The 19,865-nt window shown below is 47.0% G+C and overlaps 1 protein-coding gene across 1 annotated transcript; it reads right to left on the bottom strand.

The window, feature by feature from the left end:
* On the bottom strand, positions 1 to 19,639 carry LOC135390923 (uncharacterized). Its single transcript, XM_064620923.1, has 15 exons — positions 19,591 to 19,639; positions 13,367 to 13,467; positions 12,438 to 12,714; positions 10,908 to 11,183; positions 7,649 to 7,897; positions 4,965 to 5,820; positions 4,724 to 4,875; positions 4,477 to 4,655; positions 4,266 to 4,414; positions 4,064 to 4,209; positions 1,867 to 1,960; positions 1,636 to 1,783; positions 1,296 to 1,545; positions 932 to 1,065; positions 1 to 707 (listed from the first exon to the last, which is right to left on the bottom strand). The coding sequence occupies exons 1-15, from the start codon at positions 19,637 to 19,639 to the stop codon at positions 495 to 497; spliced, it is 3,273 nt and encodes a 1,090-aa protein (XP_064476993.1). The 3' UTR covers positions 1 to 494.
* Positions 19,640 to 19,865: the final 226 nt, after the last annotated feature.

Raw genomic sequence — 19,865 nt, 5'->3', positions numbered from 1 at the left:
GAGCGAGATATTTCGAACTTGGACAAGTTTTCTTCTGGGCAGAAGAAGAACAGTCTTTGTTCGAAATGTCGGCTGCTCTCGTCCTAAAGCACTTCCCTTGTACACATATGTGTCAGCGATGTTTGGGTGAAGGTGGTTGTATTACGTTCACATTTTCTCGCTGCTCGATAAGGTATATGTAAAAGACACGGACAGCTCTGAGAAAAGAATCCGGAATAGCCGTCGTGCCAATAGCCTCGGAGTACTTTCCTTTTCTTTTCTTTTTTTTTTTTTTGCAGTTTACGACATGACGTTAGTGAAATTCCAGAACTGCTCTCAGTTGCTTTAACCCCATCAGCAAAGTGAACATCATCTTCCACGATGAAGAAGTCGTTGCAGCCTCCCCTCGAGCAGATAATGCTTTTCAGATAAGCAATAAAGCGCTATACACGAATCCACCTTGTCGATGATCCTTCATGGTAGTCCAACACGATTTTTTTCCGTCCGCGAGAGATTCAGTCAAAGTCTGCTTTGTGTTTCCCCAGATTGGAGACGGTGAGACTACGCAGGGATCGAGATCGTTCGAACAAGGACGGGTCCGTGTAGATGGGTTCGCTGGGATCTTCGAACTTGGAACCCGGATGATGGCCGACGCCACCGCCTTGGAACTGGGAGACGTACAAGTTGTTCGGAGGCTGGGACGAAAAGTCCGCTTGGGCGTTCTTCATCTGGAAGAAAAGTCATAGAAGACCTCGCAACCAGTTCATCCGTAAGTTTTCCTGTTTAAAATTACGTTTGTCTGTCTGCAGTTATCCTGAAAGTCACCGTAACAGCCTTCCAACGGCTATAAGACTATAGGTGATGAGTGATGACAGAAGCAAACCGACCTTGATTTAACGCTTCAATATTTCTATGGCAATGCCAGCTATTCGCCCAAAGGTTGTCACCGTACCTGCAACTTGGCCTTGCGGATTAGGAACGTAGATCCCATAGCAATTCCCACGACGGCACATAGCAGAAGGGCCAGCATGGAGACCAAAGCATAGTAGCCGGACTGTGCCACGCAAACCGTCGGCTTCTTGTACACTGCGCATGCAACGTTGCAGTTGGTAAACTGCGCTACAGGTTTTGCCGTAACAATAAAATATATTGGCTCAATATTGGCAGTATATCGGCAATACCGGTCCAAGATTTGACCGATATTGGGCCGGCATTGTCAATGTTCAGCCGATATTGGGCAAGATGTTGTGCTACTTGGGAAATTGGCAATGCGCTATATTACAATCCCGACCCTAGCCATAGGAAGAGCCACTGACATGCTGAAGGAGTATCCAGAGGTATGTCCGCCCTGGACAGGTAGACGTGAAGGAGTTCACGGACTTCCTCCGCTTCTTCTTCGGTACTGTTGCCGCTGGTGGAATTTTTGACGTTAGTCATCGTCGTGGAACTCGCTGCGACGGTTCCGTTGAGCTGCGTCAGAGCAGCGGGCGAAGCGGCATCCACTGCGCGCTTGCGGCGGCCCCATGACGGGAACGTGCCGGGGCGACCGCGGTCGCTGCATATTACCTGTCACGAAGAGCAAAATCAGACAGTCATATTGATGGTGAGTCGCGTGGTTAGGTGGTGATACAGTGTTACAATATCAAAGGTACATACAGGTTCGCAGGGACCTCTGCACGTCCGAACAGTTGCTTGGAAAACGAGCAGATTGGAGTCTGGTATCTTGAAAGCGTAGAATTCTGCCTCCAGAGCGCCGTCCGGGGCCTTGTGAAGTTCCGGGAAGACGTACAGGTCAACAGGGCATCTGTGAAGCGTTATTTGTTAGAGTTATCCCTAGTTTGTAAGGATCCGTTTTCATTGTCATGAGGATTCCGCGTCATGCCTTACCCCCTGGAGTCGATGAGGTGTACTTGTCTGCCGGAGTACGGGTCCTTAGCGATCACGTTCGTGGCAAATATATCGCTGTAGAAGTCGAATTGATCTGCAACGGTGTAAGAATCCTTTGTACTAGTACTGTGGTTCTCAAGTTCTGTTATGCGAGGGAACCCGCAATGGCGCCAGCACGACTTCGTGGAGCCCACCAATACACAACGATAGATGGCGATAGCTGCTTGGTCTGTACTAGGGATGTGCCTCGAATCCTTGAATCCTAGGCGGGGATTCGAGATTTGGGAATTCGAATCCCAGTGCCCAAAATGGCGACTCGAATCTTTCGAATCCCCCAATCACGTTTATTTGTTTCTTTTTAAAATTGGCGCCTCCGGAGTCCGCCGAAAGCCTCATTGACCGACGGGTGTTTTCTTGTTTGTTCGTTTACATTGCGATAGACTGAAAGAGTTCTTCAGGCAGGAACTGTTACGTTGACAAGTTTAAAAGTAACATGGTTTTGTTTTTGATAGTTGCTTAGTTTTATAGAAATAATTCAGACATGAGAACTTATGTATTTCTTGTAGTCGTTGAACAACACGTTAAATAAATTACGTTTAAGAAGAACTATACGAACCGTATATTTCCTCCTGAAACTGCACTATTATTTAATTTCTTTTATCATATTCTGCTTCAAAACACTTTTCAGTAGAAGTTTTCTTCTTTTTTTCTGGCTTTTTAAACTCTTTTTAAAGAAAGGATTCGAAAGATTCGTGGATTCGCAGAACCTTCATTGGATTCGGATCCGGATTCGGATTCGTAACGTTCTGGATTCGTCCCATCCCTAGTCTATACTCTTTACAACAAGCGTTAGGCGCAGCGGTTCTGCGATATCGATGCCAATTCCGATGCCAACGGTGAGATGTCGGGTACGGTAGTCGGTAGTATATCAAAGCTTAGACCTAGGTGGCCTACGCCGTGCACTGGTACGCACTCAAGTTGCGCTTGCGGGAGCTCGACAGTTTCTCGGTACCTTAGTAGAAGGTTTGAGGAACCCCAGTTGACAACCACTGTATTAGCACATCGACGTAATGAGGGACGTAATCGGCATTGGTTTAAACCGGTCGAGTTTATCCTCCAGCTATTGCCCAACTTTCCTGTTCAGTCACATTATGTCGAGTAAGTAATTATTAGACAGACGTACGTTCTTCGCGAACCAGGTGGATTTCAAGGAAAGATCACTAGCACTGTCAATGCGTTACAGGCGTGAAAGACACGTAAGACACCACCTGTACGAACAACGTTCTAGGAAATTTCGCTCACAACAACGGAACGCTGAGACAGCACCATATTCTTTCGCGCTTCCATTGTCAGATGAAAGAACGAAGAAACAGCTGCGCGAGGGACCTTCGATACGACGGTAACACAATGTATTTAAAGTTGATGTACAGGGTGTGTGCAGAAAAACGTGACCCGCATTTAGGCACATAGCTTGTTGCCTACCTAACTAACGAACTTCCGGTGGCGCACGATGGCGCATTTATGCGTGCGAAATCTGTAGAAAAATTGTGTAAGCCATACCCAGCTTAAAAAATAAACGGAGCAACGAAAACGTCGGCTTCCTTGCATCAGAATAGGGCAACATGGTGGACAACAGGGTGTATTTGAAAGGGCAACATGGTGCACGTAGGAGAGTTGTGTTCAAGTACCGCTAGGGGAGCTGTCGGTGCATAAATCGAAACGATGTCCCACATGGATGCTCATCGGCAGTACCCCTAGCGGTGCCTGCACATAACTCTCATGAGACCGAAATGCACTACCATGCACTGTCATGACCGCCGTATTCTAATGCATGGAAGCCCATGTTTTCGCGCTCTGTTTATTTTTTTACACTGAGTATGGCTTCCAGGATTTTTTTGTAGCTTTCGCACGCATAAATACGCCGTCGTGCGCCACCGGAAGTTCCTCGGCTAAGTAGACAACGAGTTACATGTAAAAACGCGGGTCATGTTTTTCTGCACACACCCTGTACAAACGTGTAGCTGTACACCTTGTCGGGCCTGTGCCTTGGGTGGCTGGGAAAATGGTAGCATTCTAAAAGAAAAACTAACCGTTCAAGCACAAAGCAACTTACTCGCGCAAGAAGTGGCTTGGAGGTCAACTTGATGAATAGATAATAGATTATTTTTACACTGTACACGATTAATATGTAACTTACACTTCCCTCTCGCTTCGAGCCTGAACGTCAATAGATCCCCGACGGCGATGGTGGTAGTGGGTGTCCCCCTGTAGAGGATTCGCAGCTGCACGTTGGACGTGAGTATGTTCTGAGCCGGGAGATGCTCGATTTGGGTCGGATACCGCCTGAAACAAAAATGTCCCGCATTAGACCGTGCTGATAGGAACAGCTCGTGCCATACCCATCGGTCCTCGTGTCCAAGTAGTTGGACGTGACCACGGCTTCTCCGGGACCTGAGAAGTAGCAAGTGAGGTTGTACTTCTTGTCCCTGCTGGTCTGCACATAATCGTTGAACTGCACCACCACGATGTTGGTCATGGCGTCTCCGTACTAAAAAAGAAACGACGATGGGCTGTAAGTGACTTAGAGGAAGGTCGGGGTTGCGGGATCACCTGTTGAGTGCCACAGCGTGGAAAGCCGTTAGCACGGCTTATTCGGAGGACATTGACACTGCCACCGTTGCCGTCGTAGAAGCAAGAGTCGTAGAAGCCGTACGTGTAAATGCGGCCGTAGAATCCGTCCACCGTGCGAAGGCTGAACTCCATGCCGTCAGGAGTGCACGTCTGACTCACTGCAAGGGGAAACGCTCATTCGTCGAATGACTCACTTTCCTACCGCCCCAGATTGTGATACACTCACCGTCTAAACAGTCTCCTCCTCCGGGTCCATGTCCTAGGTCGTCCCTCTCGTAATAGTCAAACTGCGTGCTTTGATCGAAGTGGGAAGGATTGCCCAGCTGAAGTTGACGAGAGTCGTAGTCGCTCAGCTCGCAGTTGTCCGGAAAGAATGCGCTGCGCAAGTGAAAAACAATGATAAAAAGCGCGAAAGAAGGATGTTTTTCTTTCCTAACTCCAACTCCAAGGATGTGAGTGTGCCTTACCGGAAGTTGAAGGACTTGCACTGTATGTCCCTGGCCTCGGAGCATGCTTGCTCGCATTCCTCCAGCCTCTCTGTCCTGGCCACCCGCCTCACATAAAAGCTCTTGAGCCTCGTGCCGTAACCAACCCTCCGAAAGACGGCGGACGAGAACTTGCACTTGTCAGCCAGTCCCGGAGGCAATGGTGGCCCACCGAAGGGGGGACTTCCAGCTCCCACGACAGGTGGCAAAGCTTGATGCGCGTGTGGTGGGGGCGCTGGAGGAGGTACGAAACTCCCACCATGGCTTCCCCCGTGGTGAGTACCACCACCGTAGCCAGCCCCTCCTCCTGCGCCGTAGCCACTTCCGCCTGTGGCGCCGTAGCCTCCGCCTGAGAATCCTCCTGCTGCGGACGAGCCGCCGTAACCCCCACTCGTTGAGCTCCAGGGTGCACCGTATCCGCCGCCTCCTGAGCCATACCCTCCGTATGATCCGGAACCGTATCCTCCTCCGGCGCCACTTCCGTAACCACCAGCTGAAGTTCCTCCTACAACGCCGGTGGCACCACGTCCAGGAAGGTAGCCTCCGCTCGGTGGCCATCGACTGTGAGGGTATCCCGGGTCGTAGCCTCCGTCGTGATGGGTTGGAGGATAACCTCGGTGCGAGCCGTGAACTCCATGCCATCCACCGGCTGGGTAGCTTCCTGGAGCACCACCGGGACCACCGAAGCTCGGCGGTGGTGCTCCTGGAAAGCCTCCGACATGGCCTCCGACATGACCTCCGACATGACCTCCGACATGGCCTCCGACATGGCCTCCGATGTGACCTCCGCTGCTTGGACCACCGAAGCCGGGAGCGCCCGCGTGCCCCGCACTGCGATCTGTGTGACAAAAAGTTCTCACTGTGAAGCACCGCTTGGGGACTCACATAGCGTGCAGCAGTGAAGGGCAGTACTCGTGTCGCACGTATGTTTTACTTGTGGAACTTTCAAAAATCCCTCATTTGTAGCCTACCTTACGCGCTGTGTGCCGTTTAACCTGATTCGCAGGTACTAATACCTTAATCTGCGCAGCCTTCTTTACATGTCCTCTCTTCTAAATCTCCCCAATCACTTACGGAATTTTGTCGGCACACTACGTAACTGTATTTCATGTATGCCTTGCATATTTTAGCACATTTTCCCCAGTGTACTTAGTAACTTCGGGATGTACTGTGTATTATTATGTGGTGCTTTTTAGTCTAGTTTACGCACAGTTCAGGAGTACTTTGCCCACCACTGCTGTTCAGTTGCATTGGAATGCTGAGAGATGGGCAGATTGTGAGCAGAGGCTTCGCCTGCAAAGGATGGGCGACGCAAGCGAAGCGACGGAAGCGAAGCGAGCAAATCTCCTGCTGGAAGCAGAACGTCATGTTATCGATGGCGCAAGCAGTGAGGAGAAACGGTGCTACATGAAGCCAAAGCACCGTGCGCACCATTCCGGCAGTTCTCCAATGCAAAAGCGGCACCTCCTTTGTGCGAAGCAAAGCTGATTCACGCTGGCTCAGAGTGAATTTGTCACGCTTGCTTTCCTTTGAAACACTTCTTTGCCGCCTACGCCAGTTTAAAAATGGTAGCCCGTCATACATGTTGCCTATCAGCGCTGCAACAATGGCGGGATAGTCGCATCGCAAAGGATATCTGTTCAGGGCACAAAGTACCGAGGTAACGTCCTGCAACAATCATTTTGTTGCGCCTGGTGAATGTATTACGATCTCCAGGAGGTTTGCCTTCGCTGCGTATTTTTCAGGAATAGCAAGCCGTCCTTTCTGGCTGAATTTTCCTTCCAAAATAAATTGACCCCCCCTCCCCCGTATTTTCATGGGTCGTTGAATAGTATAGAGTAGTACTTAACTTTATATACGGATAATATATTAAGATATATATATATATATATATAGCTGCGACTATTTTTCCTTATATACTTCACTGGTTTTGCACTGTGCTTTCAGTGGTGAGTCGCACACCCTGATGGGAGGAATCACGTGTCACGTGTCACCCGCTCAAACGTTGCGTGCCTGCGTACTGCTGACGATGATTCGGCTGGTTTCCGTTGTTTAAGTGGAAGTAAAATTGACCTAAGGGTCGACTGCTTATCAGATGCTTCTTAATATTATTCTTTTTTTAAAAAATCAAAATTAAAAGACGGAAAAACATGATACCGAAACCGAAGTCCTTACAATGGTTACCTCCCGCAACTTGACGTTACCTTCAGGGGGTCCGTAGTTGAGTGACAATATATCAGCTGATGATAAGAACAGTGTTGCTTGACTGCTGTCTCAAATAAGAGCTCCGAGGAGATCGATTCACGTATACTATTACAACCTATTTAAAATCGCATGTGTAACTCGGACTTTAAATTTCCGTTTGCCTAGATGCGATAATGGGACAATAGTATAGGTCTTCCCGCTCGTACAATGCAAGGCAGTTTGGCTCTTCAACGAACGTGTTCGGTATTTATATTTCACTTTCGAACTACACAGCCAATTCAATTCAATTCAACGATAACCACGCACCCTGACTCACGACGATATATTCTCAGTTAGTGTGATCAGCGTATTTAAGGTAGCGGTGCACCATAGAAGCGTGTGGTTGAAGCCACCGGGAAGCGAGAGCAGAAAGAAAAGCAAGCGTGACATCTTTTTTTTCCCTCCCGAGCAAGCGTACTTACACCACTTGAACTCGTAAAAGTCGTAATAGTCGTCGTCAATGAGGTTTGGCCGGGAGGATCCTTCGTAGGAACTGAACCTGCACGATTGGTAGCGGGAAGAATATTCGACGGAACGACAGTCCTTCCCGTATCGACGCATGCACTCGTCCAGGCACTCCTGGAACGAGTACGCCTTCACCTCCACCTGGTGAGAACCGTCCAGGCGTTTGCGACGGTAGCACTCGAACGTTGCGTTGTTCAGCACGTTGTCTACGACGTACATGGGAAATGTATAAGGCACATATGTGGCAAACAGTCGGGTACAAGGTGAATCTTGACTCACTACTGGTGGGAGGCTGTCAAGTTAACACCAGTGACTATATACTATAGAGGGTACGCCTGCACTCTAACAAGAACAGGAGTAAATTAGACAGTAATTACGGCTCGCAGTCTTTTAGATCGCAGTTACTCTAAATTTTCGGTCCTCCGTGAAATGTACTCCCCAGAAGAACTGAAATTACTCCACTTTTTCTTAGAGTGTGTGTCTTCAACTACTGTTCGACCTAAGAACGGCACGTTTAAGCCCCACCCTACGCTTGTTCCTATTGACTGCAGTGGCAAGCCTTATCAATCTACGCTGCAACAAGTAGTGCGTGTAGAAACGCGTGAAGATATACATATAGGAGTCGCTATAGGCTGTGGCAGGTGGTTCTGCAGTATAATTTCTCCGACTCTATTAGGGTTGATGGACTACATTTCTTGCCGTTCTTAGATCGAACACAGTTACAACGAATATCCCTTGGAGAAAGAAAGTCATTGTTCTTTCACCTAAACATCAATGCAAAATGCGGTGCGGTGTGATCTACTCCAATTTGCAACTTTTCGGGTTTGAGGGCACAAAACAACGACAACAGCAGCAACGGTTATTCCGCCACGTCTGTCGTCATTGGCCAATGGGGGAAAATGGCGCCGTTGACAACATGATCCATATGGGACAACGAAGAAGAAAACGCAATTGTTGGCGACCTACCACGTTCCGAAGTGCCGCAGAGGACACGGTATAGATCTCCCGTGCTCGCCTTGAGCGGCTTGTGGGAGTCCGGTCCTTCGCCCAGAGGGTCTTCGTCGTACAGGGTGCACGTGCGTGCCTTGTCGTCGAACAGGAACGAACGACAGAAGTATCCCCTGTCCGTGAGACCCCTGGTGCAGTAGTTTGAGCACTCCTGCAGATCTCTGGTGGTGATGACCTCCCGCTCGAAGGCGCCATCTAGTTCTTTGCCCGCTTCCAGGATGAACGCTGTTGTCGTGCACAGCTGGGTACCTGAATGTGGCGAAGGCGGTGAACTTGGGTGTTGGTGAAAGTCATAAGACGTCATATAGTCCACGCGTAACTAACAGGCGCTGGTGATGGAACTGCTTAGGCGGGCAACGTCACAACTATCGCCGGTGGGTACCGTTCGTCCCGGGCTGACTTCACGGGGAACTGTGCCGACATTTGCCTCGAAACGTCAAAAACTCAGGAAAAACACCAAACAGCATAGCCGGCTGGGTTCGAGCCCGGGTCACCTCCTAGTCTCGGCGTCGAATACCATCATCGTAACCAGGGCCACGGGAGCTGGTGCGTAACTAATAGTATTAAAACAGTGAAGGGAACGAAGGAACAAAGGGCGACCAACAAGTCTACTTTCGGTACACGTTTTCCGATGAGTCTGCCTTCAAGACGGCAGTGTGCCGCTCAGAGAAGGTTTAATAATAATTGGGTATTTACGTCGCGAGACAACTGAGGCTCAGAGAAGGGAGATTGCGCGTCGGGGAACTATGCTGACATTTAATTTTAACGAGCGTCTGAGGGAATCCTGGCTAAAGCACCCCAACACAGCCGTGTGTTGCAGTATTGTGCTCGCCCGAAGTTTTACGTGGTTTTATGTAGCTATGCAGAACGAGCATAAGGGTAGAATAACCGCGTATTCATACGAGCGACATCATCACCGGAAGATTCTAGTGGAAGAAAAAGCAAAAACTGTTCCGTCCCGTGTTATGTTGTGCGTTCCCACGGCACCCGAATATGGGGAGTGGCGTACTGCGCACTCAGCAAACCACACTTAGCAGACGACACTTAGCTGACGACAGTTAGCAGACGACGCTTAGCAGACGGCACTTAGCAGATGACACTTAGCAGGTGACACTCAGCAGACGACACTTAGCGGACGACATCGTCAACCTATTTTCCTGTCGTCTGCAACGGAATATCTTGTGGCTCTGTCGCAGGTTATTCCCCACGGTTGGCAAGACGTTATTGAAAGCTCGCGTTGACGTGACGGCACAAAGCTATGACGTTTTTCGCATCCTCCGCTGGAGCCTTCTGGGAAATATCGCACGTGTGGATGCACGGTAAGGGGAATTTCGGAGATAAGGGGAACAGGAGAAGACGAACGTGATCTCTTTAATGCGAGATTACGTTTAGCATATATATGACCCGGTTGTTTTTACTTGGTACGTATTGTGTCATCGTGAGGGCGCCAGCGGAGGTTACTAAAGGGGTGTCATTATGTGATGACCTCTTTTCTCTCACTTCCTCAATTAGCGCCTCTATACTTCCAGTTCGGCACGCACGTGACTCTTCAGTTCTGACCCATTTTCAAATCACCTTTCTGGGCGTTGTGATCGCACCACTTAGGTTTTTACACCCTGGCGGATCCTTGTTGGAAGTATACCGTATATCGCGTATGCTCGTTAACACATTTTCTATTCATCATACTTATACAACGAAAAGGAAAACACGAGATCGTACCATGTTATCTGAAACACAGTTTCAGTACTACTTGCCAGTATTTCACACTCTCCATGACGTATAATAAACCTTTATGACCTTTACTTGAGGAACGACCAGGGATGCATTTCATGCCTGTCACTTTGTGGGGTACCTGAGACCAGGGAATTGACAGGATTTTCATTCTACGGTAGTTTTGGAATTTTGTAGGGGTGCGTGGCGCCCGCACCACTGGTTACTGCCATACTATTCATAATAATCCATTGAAAATTTACTCGTATAGAAAGAAAAGTGATTTTGTGAAATATTTGGGGGGAACGGTCCCTGTCTGGAGACCATACTCTACGGGTAGAACTTGGCCGCATAGCACGCTCCGAGACAACAATTGGGAAAGGAATACGAAAACCTCCCGTTCATTATGAAACGCGGCGTTGAACTCCCAGAGATGGTACATGTTCCTGACACTTCGAAAGATGCCACATTCGCAGTGAAATGAAAGCCTGTACTCACTTGGCAAGCAGAGATTTTCAAAGTACTCGGAGTTGGCGTCCGCCTTGAATCCCTGCGGGTTCATGTACTTGGTCTCGGGGCTGAGCCTGCACCTCTGGGCCGCCCTGTCGAATGTGGCAGAGCGGCATACCAGACCCAGTTCACCGAGGCACTTGTCCTCGCACTCGGTACGGTTGGACGCGAACAGTTCCTTGTCGCCGTTTCCCTCCAATCGGTACCCTGGCGTGCGGTCGAACACGTATAAACGGCTCGAGCAATCCGACGTCACCTTCGGAGCTGCAATGAGACAAACAATCTCAGTGACTGCTGTGATGATCAGAAGCATGCAAGGGTCTCCGTGCTGGTTAGGGGCTATACTATGTGCCATGATAAGGTGTGGTTCGTATGATATACTACGCCAGTTTAGATTTTTATAAACCTCTACCCGAGAAACGTCGTCATGACTTTGGTAGACAGACTGAAACCGAAACAAATCGGAAGGGGAGGGCTGGGTTCCACGAATGGGCACTTGTTCGCTGCCTCCTATTGAAAGAAAGGTAGGGCCTAAGGTCGCGTCCCTTTCAGGGACCATCGCAGTCCCCTCAAGACCGTGGCTTTCTGGCGTGACCTTGTTCGCCCCTAAGTTCGAGCATAGTTCAACTCTCACAAACTGGTGGCGCTGTCGAACACTATGACGTCATTTGTTTACAAACAGGAAGTGGTCGATTGCCAACTGCCTCGTAATAACGCATGGTAGAGGGAAAAGCATCAGGCTATGAGCGGCCGACAAGAGTAGAAGGTTGTCTTTCTGCTAGGGCCTCAGTTCAACAGAGATGGGTATAGTAGGTTGAAGCAAAAACCACGGAAGCAAAAGCCCTGGAGCTGCAAGAGCGACAGTGAGGAACACTGAGGACTTCCATCCAAAAAGCCACAGTTCGAGAGTTGGCTATTTCGAACGGAGACGGTTCTGCAGAACAACAGTCTCCGTTCGAAATATCGGCGTCGCTCCACTTGAAGCTTTTGCTTCAGTCCTGTAACTGGAATATCGAAGGGACGCGTTCCTAACAAGAGGGCACGCTGGGGGGTATCTTTCTGTCATTACAAAAGTGGCATTGGGGGAGGGGGGATCTGTTTATTGAAAAAAAGAAAGGGAGGAAAGGTTAGTCAGGCGTAGGCCGACTTGCTATTCCTTAAAAAACAGAAGAAAACAAAAAAAAACAACAACAAAATAAAAACAAAAACCACACACACAGAAGGGGGCCTTAGAGGCTGGTCGAGAGGCCGGAGGCATCAAGAAAGCTCAAGAGGGCAGTCATAGCCGCCCCCTGGTTGTGCAAGACTGGACCGAGCAGAGTGGCCAAAGAGACGTTGAGGTAACCAAGTTGTCACAAGTGGCGTTGGAGGACGAGTCGTTGAGAGAGATACCGGTTGCAGCATAACAGATAGTGCCCAATGCCGCCTTCCACGCAACAAGTTGTGCAATTGGGCGAGTGACATTGGCTCAATATATAGGTAGGGGGGGGGGGACATGGTAAGAAATCACATGCTCACAGCTGACGCAGACTTCGTTGAAGTGCCACGCGTTGTTCTGTCGTACTAGCGTCTCCCCGCCGTCGGGAGACGCTCGGTCGTAGTACAGGTAGCAGACGGACTCCTCAAATTCGACTGGACCCGGCTGTGGTGTTCCTCCCCCTGCAACGGGCGCTGGCCTGCGTCTCCCGGGCATGAAGTCGAAAGAGAGGCATTGGGCCACCGCCGTGGTGCGGTCTTCTTGGCATCGCCTCACGCACTCTTCTAGCACTTTGATCGGCTGGTCGGCTCGGGTGATCTGATATGGAGTAACATTTGTCTCAATATCATTAAACGAAAACTAATTTCAGCTTATGTTTATGACGCTATTACGCGAGCAAGTAATGTTGCCCACATGGCAAAAGCCGGTTTCCCCAGCGATTTGTCGTTTCAAATGCGCCAAGAAATGTGCGCGTAGCGGTCATCTTGATGCATCTGCAGCACACATGCTGGGAGGTCAATGGTGACACTCCTCTGTACCTCTATACAGGTTGAAAGGAAGAAAAGGAAGACAGATTCGGTGTCCAAGTTTGGGAGTACTCTTATTCGGGGTTAGGCCCTAGGGGGGGGGGGGGGAGGGGGATATGTTTAATAGAATAAAAGGAAAGCACAAAAAATGGAATGTCAGCCAGGCTACTGCCGGCTTGCTATTAAAAAAAAAAAAGAAACTAAAAAAAGGGAAAGAAAGAAAGAAAGAAAAGGAAAACAAAAACACTCCACCCCGGTTCCACAGGGTTCCTCCGTAAGCTAGGTTGACGGATGAAAAACTTGTTTTTTTAAATATATATATTATTATTGACGTAAAACGAAGAGAGACTACATTGGGTTTGGAAAAGAACGTTGGAAATACTTGAGTGTCGCATTGAAGACATATCGTATGGCCATAGATAATGAGATAATGAAAGACTTACCAGTTCCACCCTCTGCCTTCCTCCACCGAAACCCGCACTGAGCTTGTAGTCGGCTATTTTTTCATACACCAGCTTTCCCAGCCCATTATTACAACTTTGAGCTGAAAAAAAAGAAAGGAAAGAAGAAAAATAAAAACGCATTCAGCACATCATCTCTGACCCTGCCTATCGACGGGACAGTGTTCGTTGTAGAATACGTGCCGCAATCCTGGCCAAGCGTAAGAGGCGACTCATGCCTGGTTCTCTGGAGTGCGTCCTTAAGGACAGAGTCATTATGAACATTACGATAAAAAGAAGCTGAACGCCGTATAGTTTGTGATGCTTTTTCTAGTCCACAGATGAATTCAAATTGGGGGTAGATTGACAATAAAAGGTGGGTTAGCCTATTTTGTAATGCGGCATGCTGCACGTGCCACAGGGTAGGATTGCGGATGATTTGCACCGTGTACGTTGCGTGCTTCTGGCGTGCACAGACGAGATCGACCCAATGGCAGAGAATCTGCATTATTTCAATCAGAATCTCTCGTTTTGCCCGAGAACAGCATAAGCATACTTTAGAGTGACGAACTTCTCCAAGGTTTTTGCAAAGGTTCCGCAAGAATATATGCTGTCTCATCTGGTTTGTTTGTTTGTTTGTAAGGGAAAAGAAAGAGAGAGGAGAAATTGATCCCGTCTCCCGACATGTTCTGCTACTCCTAACATAAATTCCCCCCCCCCCACACACACACACTTCCCAAAAATACTTCTAATGTACTCTACTCTCAAGTTCGCTACTCACTATGCACATGTTCGCTCAGAAGTCCCCTATTCGCATGTTCACTAGAAGTCCACTATTCACAATTATTCCAAGATCATGCACAGAACGCAATATACTGCAATGCAATGCAGTATATAATATATGCAATATATGCAATATTATATATAGTAATATTTGGGTCATAGAATTTGGGTCAGTTGCATATGGAACTGCATTGGACAAACTAATGTTGCGCGTCTAGAAGCAGTTTTTAAGCGTTATTTCAAAACCTGTTCTCGAAGATTCCCACTTGGTGATATGCAACACGCATCTGTATCCTTCCTATGTAACCGAAGAATAAGTCGTGATTTAATTTTTCTGTACAAGTGCGTTCACAATATTATACATGCAGAGTATGTGATTCACCATTTACGTTTTGATGCACCACTCCGTACTGTCTGACACACTTCTCTGTTCTATGTTAAGGATATGGCCGCTCCACAGTCACCGTCTCGACGAATACAAACATCTTTGAATGTTTTCACCAATGAGGCATTGATTTACTTCATCCCTGCTTCAATCACTTTAGACAGGAGCTGCTCCAAAACGTCAGCTTTGTGTAGTATATGCGAAAGTGCGTAATAATAATAATATTATAATATTAATTGTATTTAATTGTATAATAATAATAATTTATTGTGTAACAATATAATAGCAATATTATTGTTATTATCTTCACGGGACATGAGCATATCACGCATCTTTTGTTTTGTCGGACCTATAGATGACATTGATTTGTTTCGTTCCTGCTTCGGTCACTTTAGACAGGAGGTGCGTAATAATAATAATACTCAGTATTCTTATTAATAATATTATTGTTATTTTTAATATTATATTTTTCTTTTTCTATCACATCACTCACATAATAATAATATTATAACATTGCATTATATCATAAATTGTATTGTATTGTATAATAATATAATAATAATAACATTATTATTATCTTCACGGGACATGAGTATATCACGCATCTTTTGTTTTGTGGTACATATAGACCCGTTGGCTGTACAGACACCATGGATGTACGCATCTGTGAATAAAAGCTTCTGCGCACATTTCACGACATTTCAAAAGAGGAATCCAGGTGGCTGAGCCCACCCGATACGCAATATCGTCGCTGTAGCTGTCACAGCGAAATGTCATTGAGACCACATCGAGAACTATACATACACATGGAAGCCTGTTCGCGGGAATGCGATTTTTTGATACCCAGCGTATCGCCCGCCCAATCCTGTGCCGTAGCAATAGCGTTTGCCATTCAAAATAAACGCTTCAATGCAATGGTACCCAGCGGTTCGATGAGGACGGTGACAATAGAGGTTGACATTCCAGGAAGCCGATTTCACCAGTGCGTTGTGGACGAGCGCTTTTTATCCCCGTCTACTCAAATTCCCTCTCGCCAATAAAAAGGAATATAGTGGTGGACGCAGAATACACCGGAAGTGAGCAACGGGGTCGACGCTTCCGCACTGACCGGATGTGACGATGTTGCTAACCGCCCATTCCCTTGAAGCCACTCTTTGTGCACGCACGGTGTTGTCGGACTTTTGGTTATATTTTTTCACCAAAGGTAATTCATTTACTTTTTGTGTTCCGCTTTTTTTTTTCAGTCTGCAGGGGGCATGGACGTTCAACTTTGCACGGTTATATCATGCATTTTCTCAGCGCTTAATTTTAGTGTTGGGTTAAGCAATGATATTTTATGTTCGATAAATAAAAGATTGGAACCATTATAAGGCAAATAATATCTTGGAACGTATTTACTTCTCCATTTCCTCTTCTTTTTACTTCTCGAACTTCACAAAGTACTACAGCAATAGAAGTGCGCACGGTAGATGCATTACATACTGTGTGCACCAACGACACACAATTATCAATAGGATTTGTACTATGTGGTCAGGTCATGGTCACGATTTATTTGTTGTTGTTGTTGTTGTTGGTAGTAGCCGAAGTCGATAGAAATATAGGGAAGTGTCTTGTAACACGTGGGGCCGACCCTATCCGCACAAGAAGAAATTATTACACTGCCCCTTTCAATTGAATTTCCATTTACTTGGTGTTAACCATCGACCCTTTGTTACCAACGGTTATATTTGACCCTGTTTGACGGGAAATCTCGCTATCCCGCGTTGGTGAAACAGGCCTGACGATTAATACCAAGTTTAGGGAAGTCTGATCTCTGTTCGAGTGTTAACTCGCGTTGGTGAAATCGGGCCGTACATTCTTAGAAATGAACTTCACCGCATAGCACGCTCCTAGCCAACCATCATCTCGAATGATATCGTTATTTGTCCTGATTTGCTGAAAACGGGAGGCGTACGCCATTTTTGTGACAATTATGAATGGCATAAGTGTCACAAACAAGGCGTACGCCTCCCGTTTTCAACAAATCAGGGGAGGGTACAAGGGCATTAGTTAATCGGAAGCACTCTACGCTCTAAAAACAGACCTTCGCCGCATAGCACGCTGTGCTCCAACCATTACCTAGAATGATAGGGTTATCGCTTCTGAGTCGACGGGAGAGGGGGGGGGGGGGGGCGTACGCCCACCTCTCCCTTCGAATCAGAAGCGATAACCGTATCATTCGCGGCAATGGCTGGCGCACAGCTTGCAATGCGGTGAAGTTCTGTTTTTAGAGTGTACGGAAACGACGGATCAAGGATGCTTTCAAGTCAGAGATAAGCAGGGTGATGTCAGCAGGCATCTCAAAGGAGTCAGGCGACTGGCTAATCATGATTTGGGAACCGTTATCGTCAACACCTTCTTATCTACAGAAACTCGCAATTACCTCACTCAAACGCACGAATATTATAACAAGCATATCGTTTAGATATTCAGGGAAGATCCTTAGGACGAGAGCTTCCGATATTTCGAAGAGAGTCTACTCTTTTGTCCGATCAGGGGCCCTATTCTCGTCAAAGTAATCGACCTCGATTACTTCGTGTCTCGCCTGTCATTGGTCGTTACGCGAAGAAGGCATGAAGAACTGAGGGGAATGCCACATCGTGAGGCCGACAACGGTAAGCCCCATCACCACCACCACCACCACCACCACCAGGGGAATGCCACGCGCCCTCAACCAATAGCCGGGCTCTTGATTCTGCACTCTTCGTGCTTTATCCACTTTATCATGAAGATTGCAGGATCAAGAGCTTGACTATCGGTAGAGGGTGCCTGACATTAATTTCTGTTCTTCACGCCTTCTTCACGTAACGACCAATGACGGACGAGATACAAAGTAATCGAGATCGATTACTTTGACGAAAATAGGGCCCCAGAAGCCAAAAAGCCCAGAAGAAGAACAGTCTCTGTTCGAAATATCGGCGGCTCCTATCGGTTCACTGAATTTTCTACCTTTCTATATGATTTGCATAAGGTTTAGGAACTGTTCACGTAGCTACATACTTTTATGTTCATCAGACTCGCGATTTTCGGCTGATATCGAGACATATGGTACGATATACTCAGTACTTTATCCCTGCTAGTGGTACAGGAGCTGCCCGGAAGTCCGGAACAAGGGGTGCGGAACGGAAGAGCCGCTATTCAGGAAACGTTGCACTCTAGTTTGCTGTCGTCTCTCTCTCTCCCTCCCTCTCATCCATAAAGATCACATATCATCCCAGAGACTCGAAGGTCTTGCTTCAGATTATTCGCGCAGCCTTTGTAAAAGAATTTGCAGTGATCCTAACACCCTTTTGTCACATCCTCGTTAATGTGTGTTGCATGTACTGCGCAAACTGCGAAGTGCGCAGAGTTATTTGTGTGTGTGTGGTTTTAACGTTATTCCTCTGCAAACAAGCCCCAGGTCGTCCCTTTCATAGTGTCATTCGATATTTTCGCAATGGAATACATTTCGGATAATTCTTGGCGAACGTTTATGTGGGACGTCTCGCGTAAAGGGCTGTCTATTGCTTTGTTAGTTAATATGTTTCTCTGTACGCGAATATGCAAGTAGTTTGTGCTAGGTCGGCGGCAGGAGGTCGGCGGTGAATCGCCGACCTCATCATCATTCAATGTGTGCACTCTTAAAAATGAACTTCACCGCATAGCACGCTCCTAGCCAACCATTATCTCGAATGATATCGCTATCTGCCCTGATTTGTTGAAAACACGGGGCGTACGCCTTTTCTGTGACAATTATGAACAGCATAAGTGTCACAGAAATGGCGTACGCCCCCCGTTTTCAGCAAATCAGGGCAGATAACGATATCATTCGAGATAATGGTTGGCTAGGAGCGTGCTATGAGGTGAAGTTCATTTTTAAGAGTGTGTGTGCGTGTCATTATGTTTGTGACTATCGTTCCGGGCAAGCATGTATTGGTGAACGAAAGACGCATGATATTTCGAAAGGGAAGCTGCCGCATTATGCGGAGGATCCAAATTAACATAGGTGTTCGCACAAAGAAGTAGCGCGGAGAAGTAGCACAAATAGAAAACGTAAAAACAAAAGCTAAATGTGAACACAAGACTGTAAAAACAAAAGAACCACTATAAGCAATAATTTTTTTAAATCAGTGTTTGTCAGTCGCATCTCCTTGACAATAAAAAAAAAAAAAAGAGAGAGAGGAATCAAACTGCCGGACAAACTGCAGCAGCAACTGGTGCTATATTCTCTGCAGTATATGTATCGGTTACCTCAATCGCTCTGCAGCTGGTTCAGTAGGAAAGAGGATATGGAATTGCTTGCCTCACACTATAGTGAAGTCAGAATCTCCATTTTAATTTTTCTTTGCATCAATCAATTAATTAATCAATCAATCAATCAGGAGAGGGCATCTTCTTCTTATAGTTCCTTCTATTCTACGCCTCTCTCCTGGCAAAGCAAAAGCCTGGCGGCCAGTAACGGTGCCATATATTGTCCACGCAAAGATGTCAAGTAAAATCCAAAATTTTCTGTATTAACAAAGTCGGCCCTACTGTAGGAAACGTTCGTGAAAATCATAACATCGGGCGAGAAATATGTTATGACGAATGAGTTTTCTTGCAGCTAATTTGCATATTGCACTTTTCATTTTGTGAACACTGTTTTCTTTCTCTCGTTGTCGACTACAACCTACGTTCATACATGGATGATGAAAAGAAAGCGAGTCTGGAATTATGCACCATTTGGTCCCGTTGATTTGCAATTTCGCATCATAATTTATGTAAAATTCCTACCATATTTATATATATTATATTTTATGACGCAGTTCCGACATACCATTATCTCGAGACTTTTTGCTAAAATATCTCAAGGAGTCCTGCTCCTGCGAATGTCTATTAAAACACAGAAAAGTAAACAGTAAATGTGAAATCGCGAGTAATAATAATATGAAGAACGTAGAATAATTCTAATAATATTACTTTATGCAGTTGCTCGTAGAAAGCAAATATGTTTCTACAGAAGTACCCCTGGAGGAACAAAATGGACCAATTAGGGACTTACCTTCAGTTAAAATCCTAAGCGCTGCGAGGAAAGACACCAAAGGTACCATGGTTGTCCAGCTATAGACCATCTTGCGCCGAAGCACCGTCTACACAGAAAAAGCACCCATCGTCACTGTTGGTCATTCGCACATTGTTGCCACGCGACAACCGCTTCCAAAAATGAATCCAATTTCAACGCGCACAACTGCTTCAAAAACGGCACCCCGTCTGGAATTCGACAGGGGACGCCCATTGGTTCCCGCTGCGAAAGCGCACCTTTGGTCATCCAATGGG

This window comes from Ornithodoros turicata, chromosome 4, assembly GCF_037126465.1.
Source record: "Ornithodoros turicata isolate Travis chromosome 4, ASM3712646v1, whole genome shotgun sequence".
Lineage (NCBI taxonomy): Eukaryota > Metazoa > Arthropoda > Arachnida > Ixodida > Argasidae > Ornithodoros > Ornithodoros turicata.
This window is presented reverse-complemented; position numbering and strand designations above follow the sequence as displayed.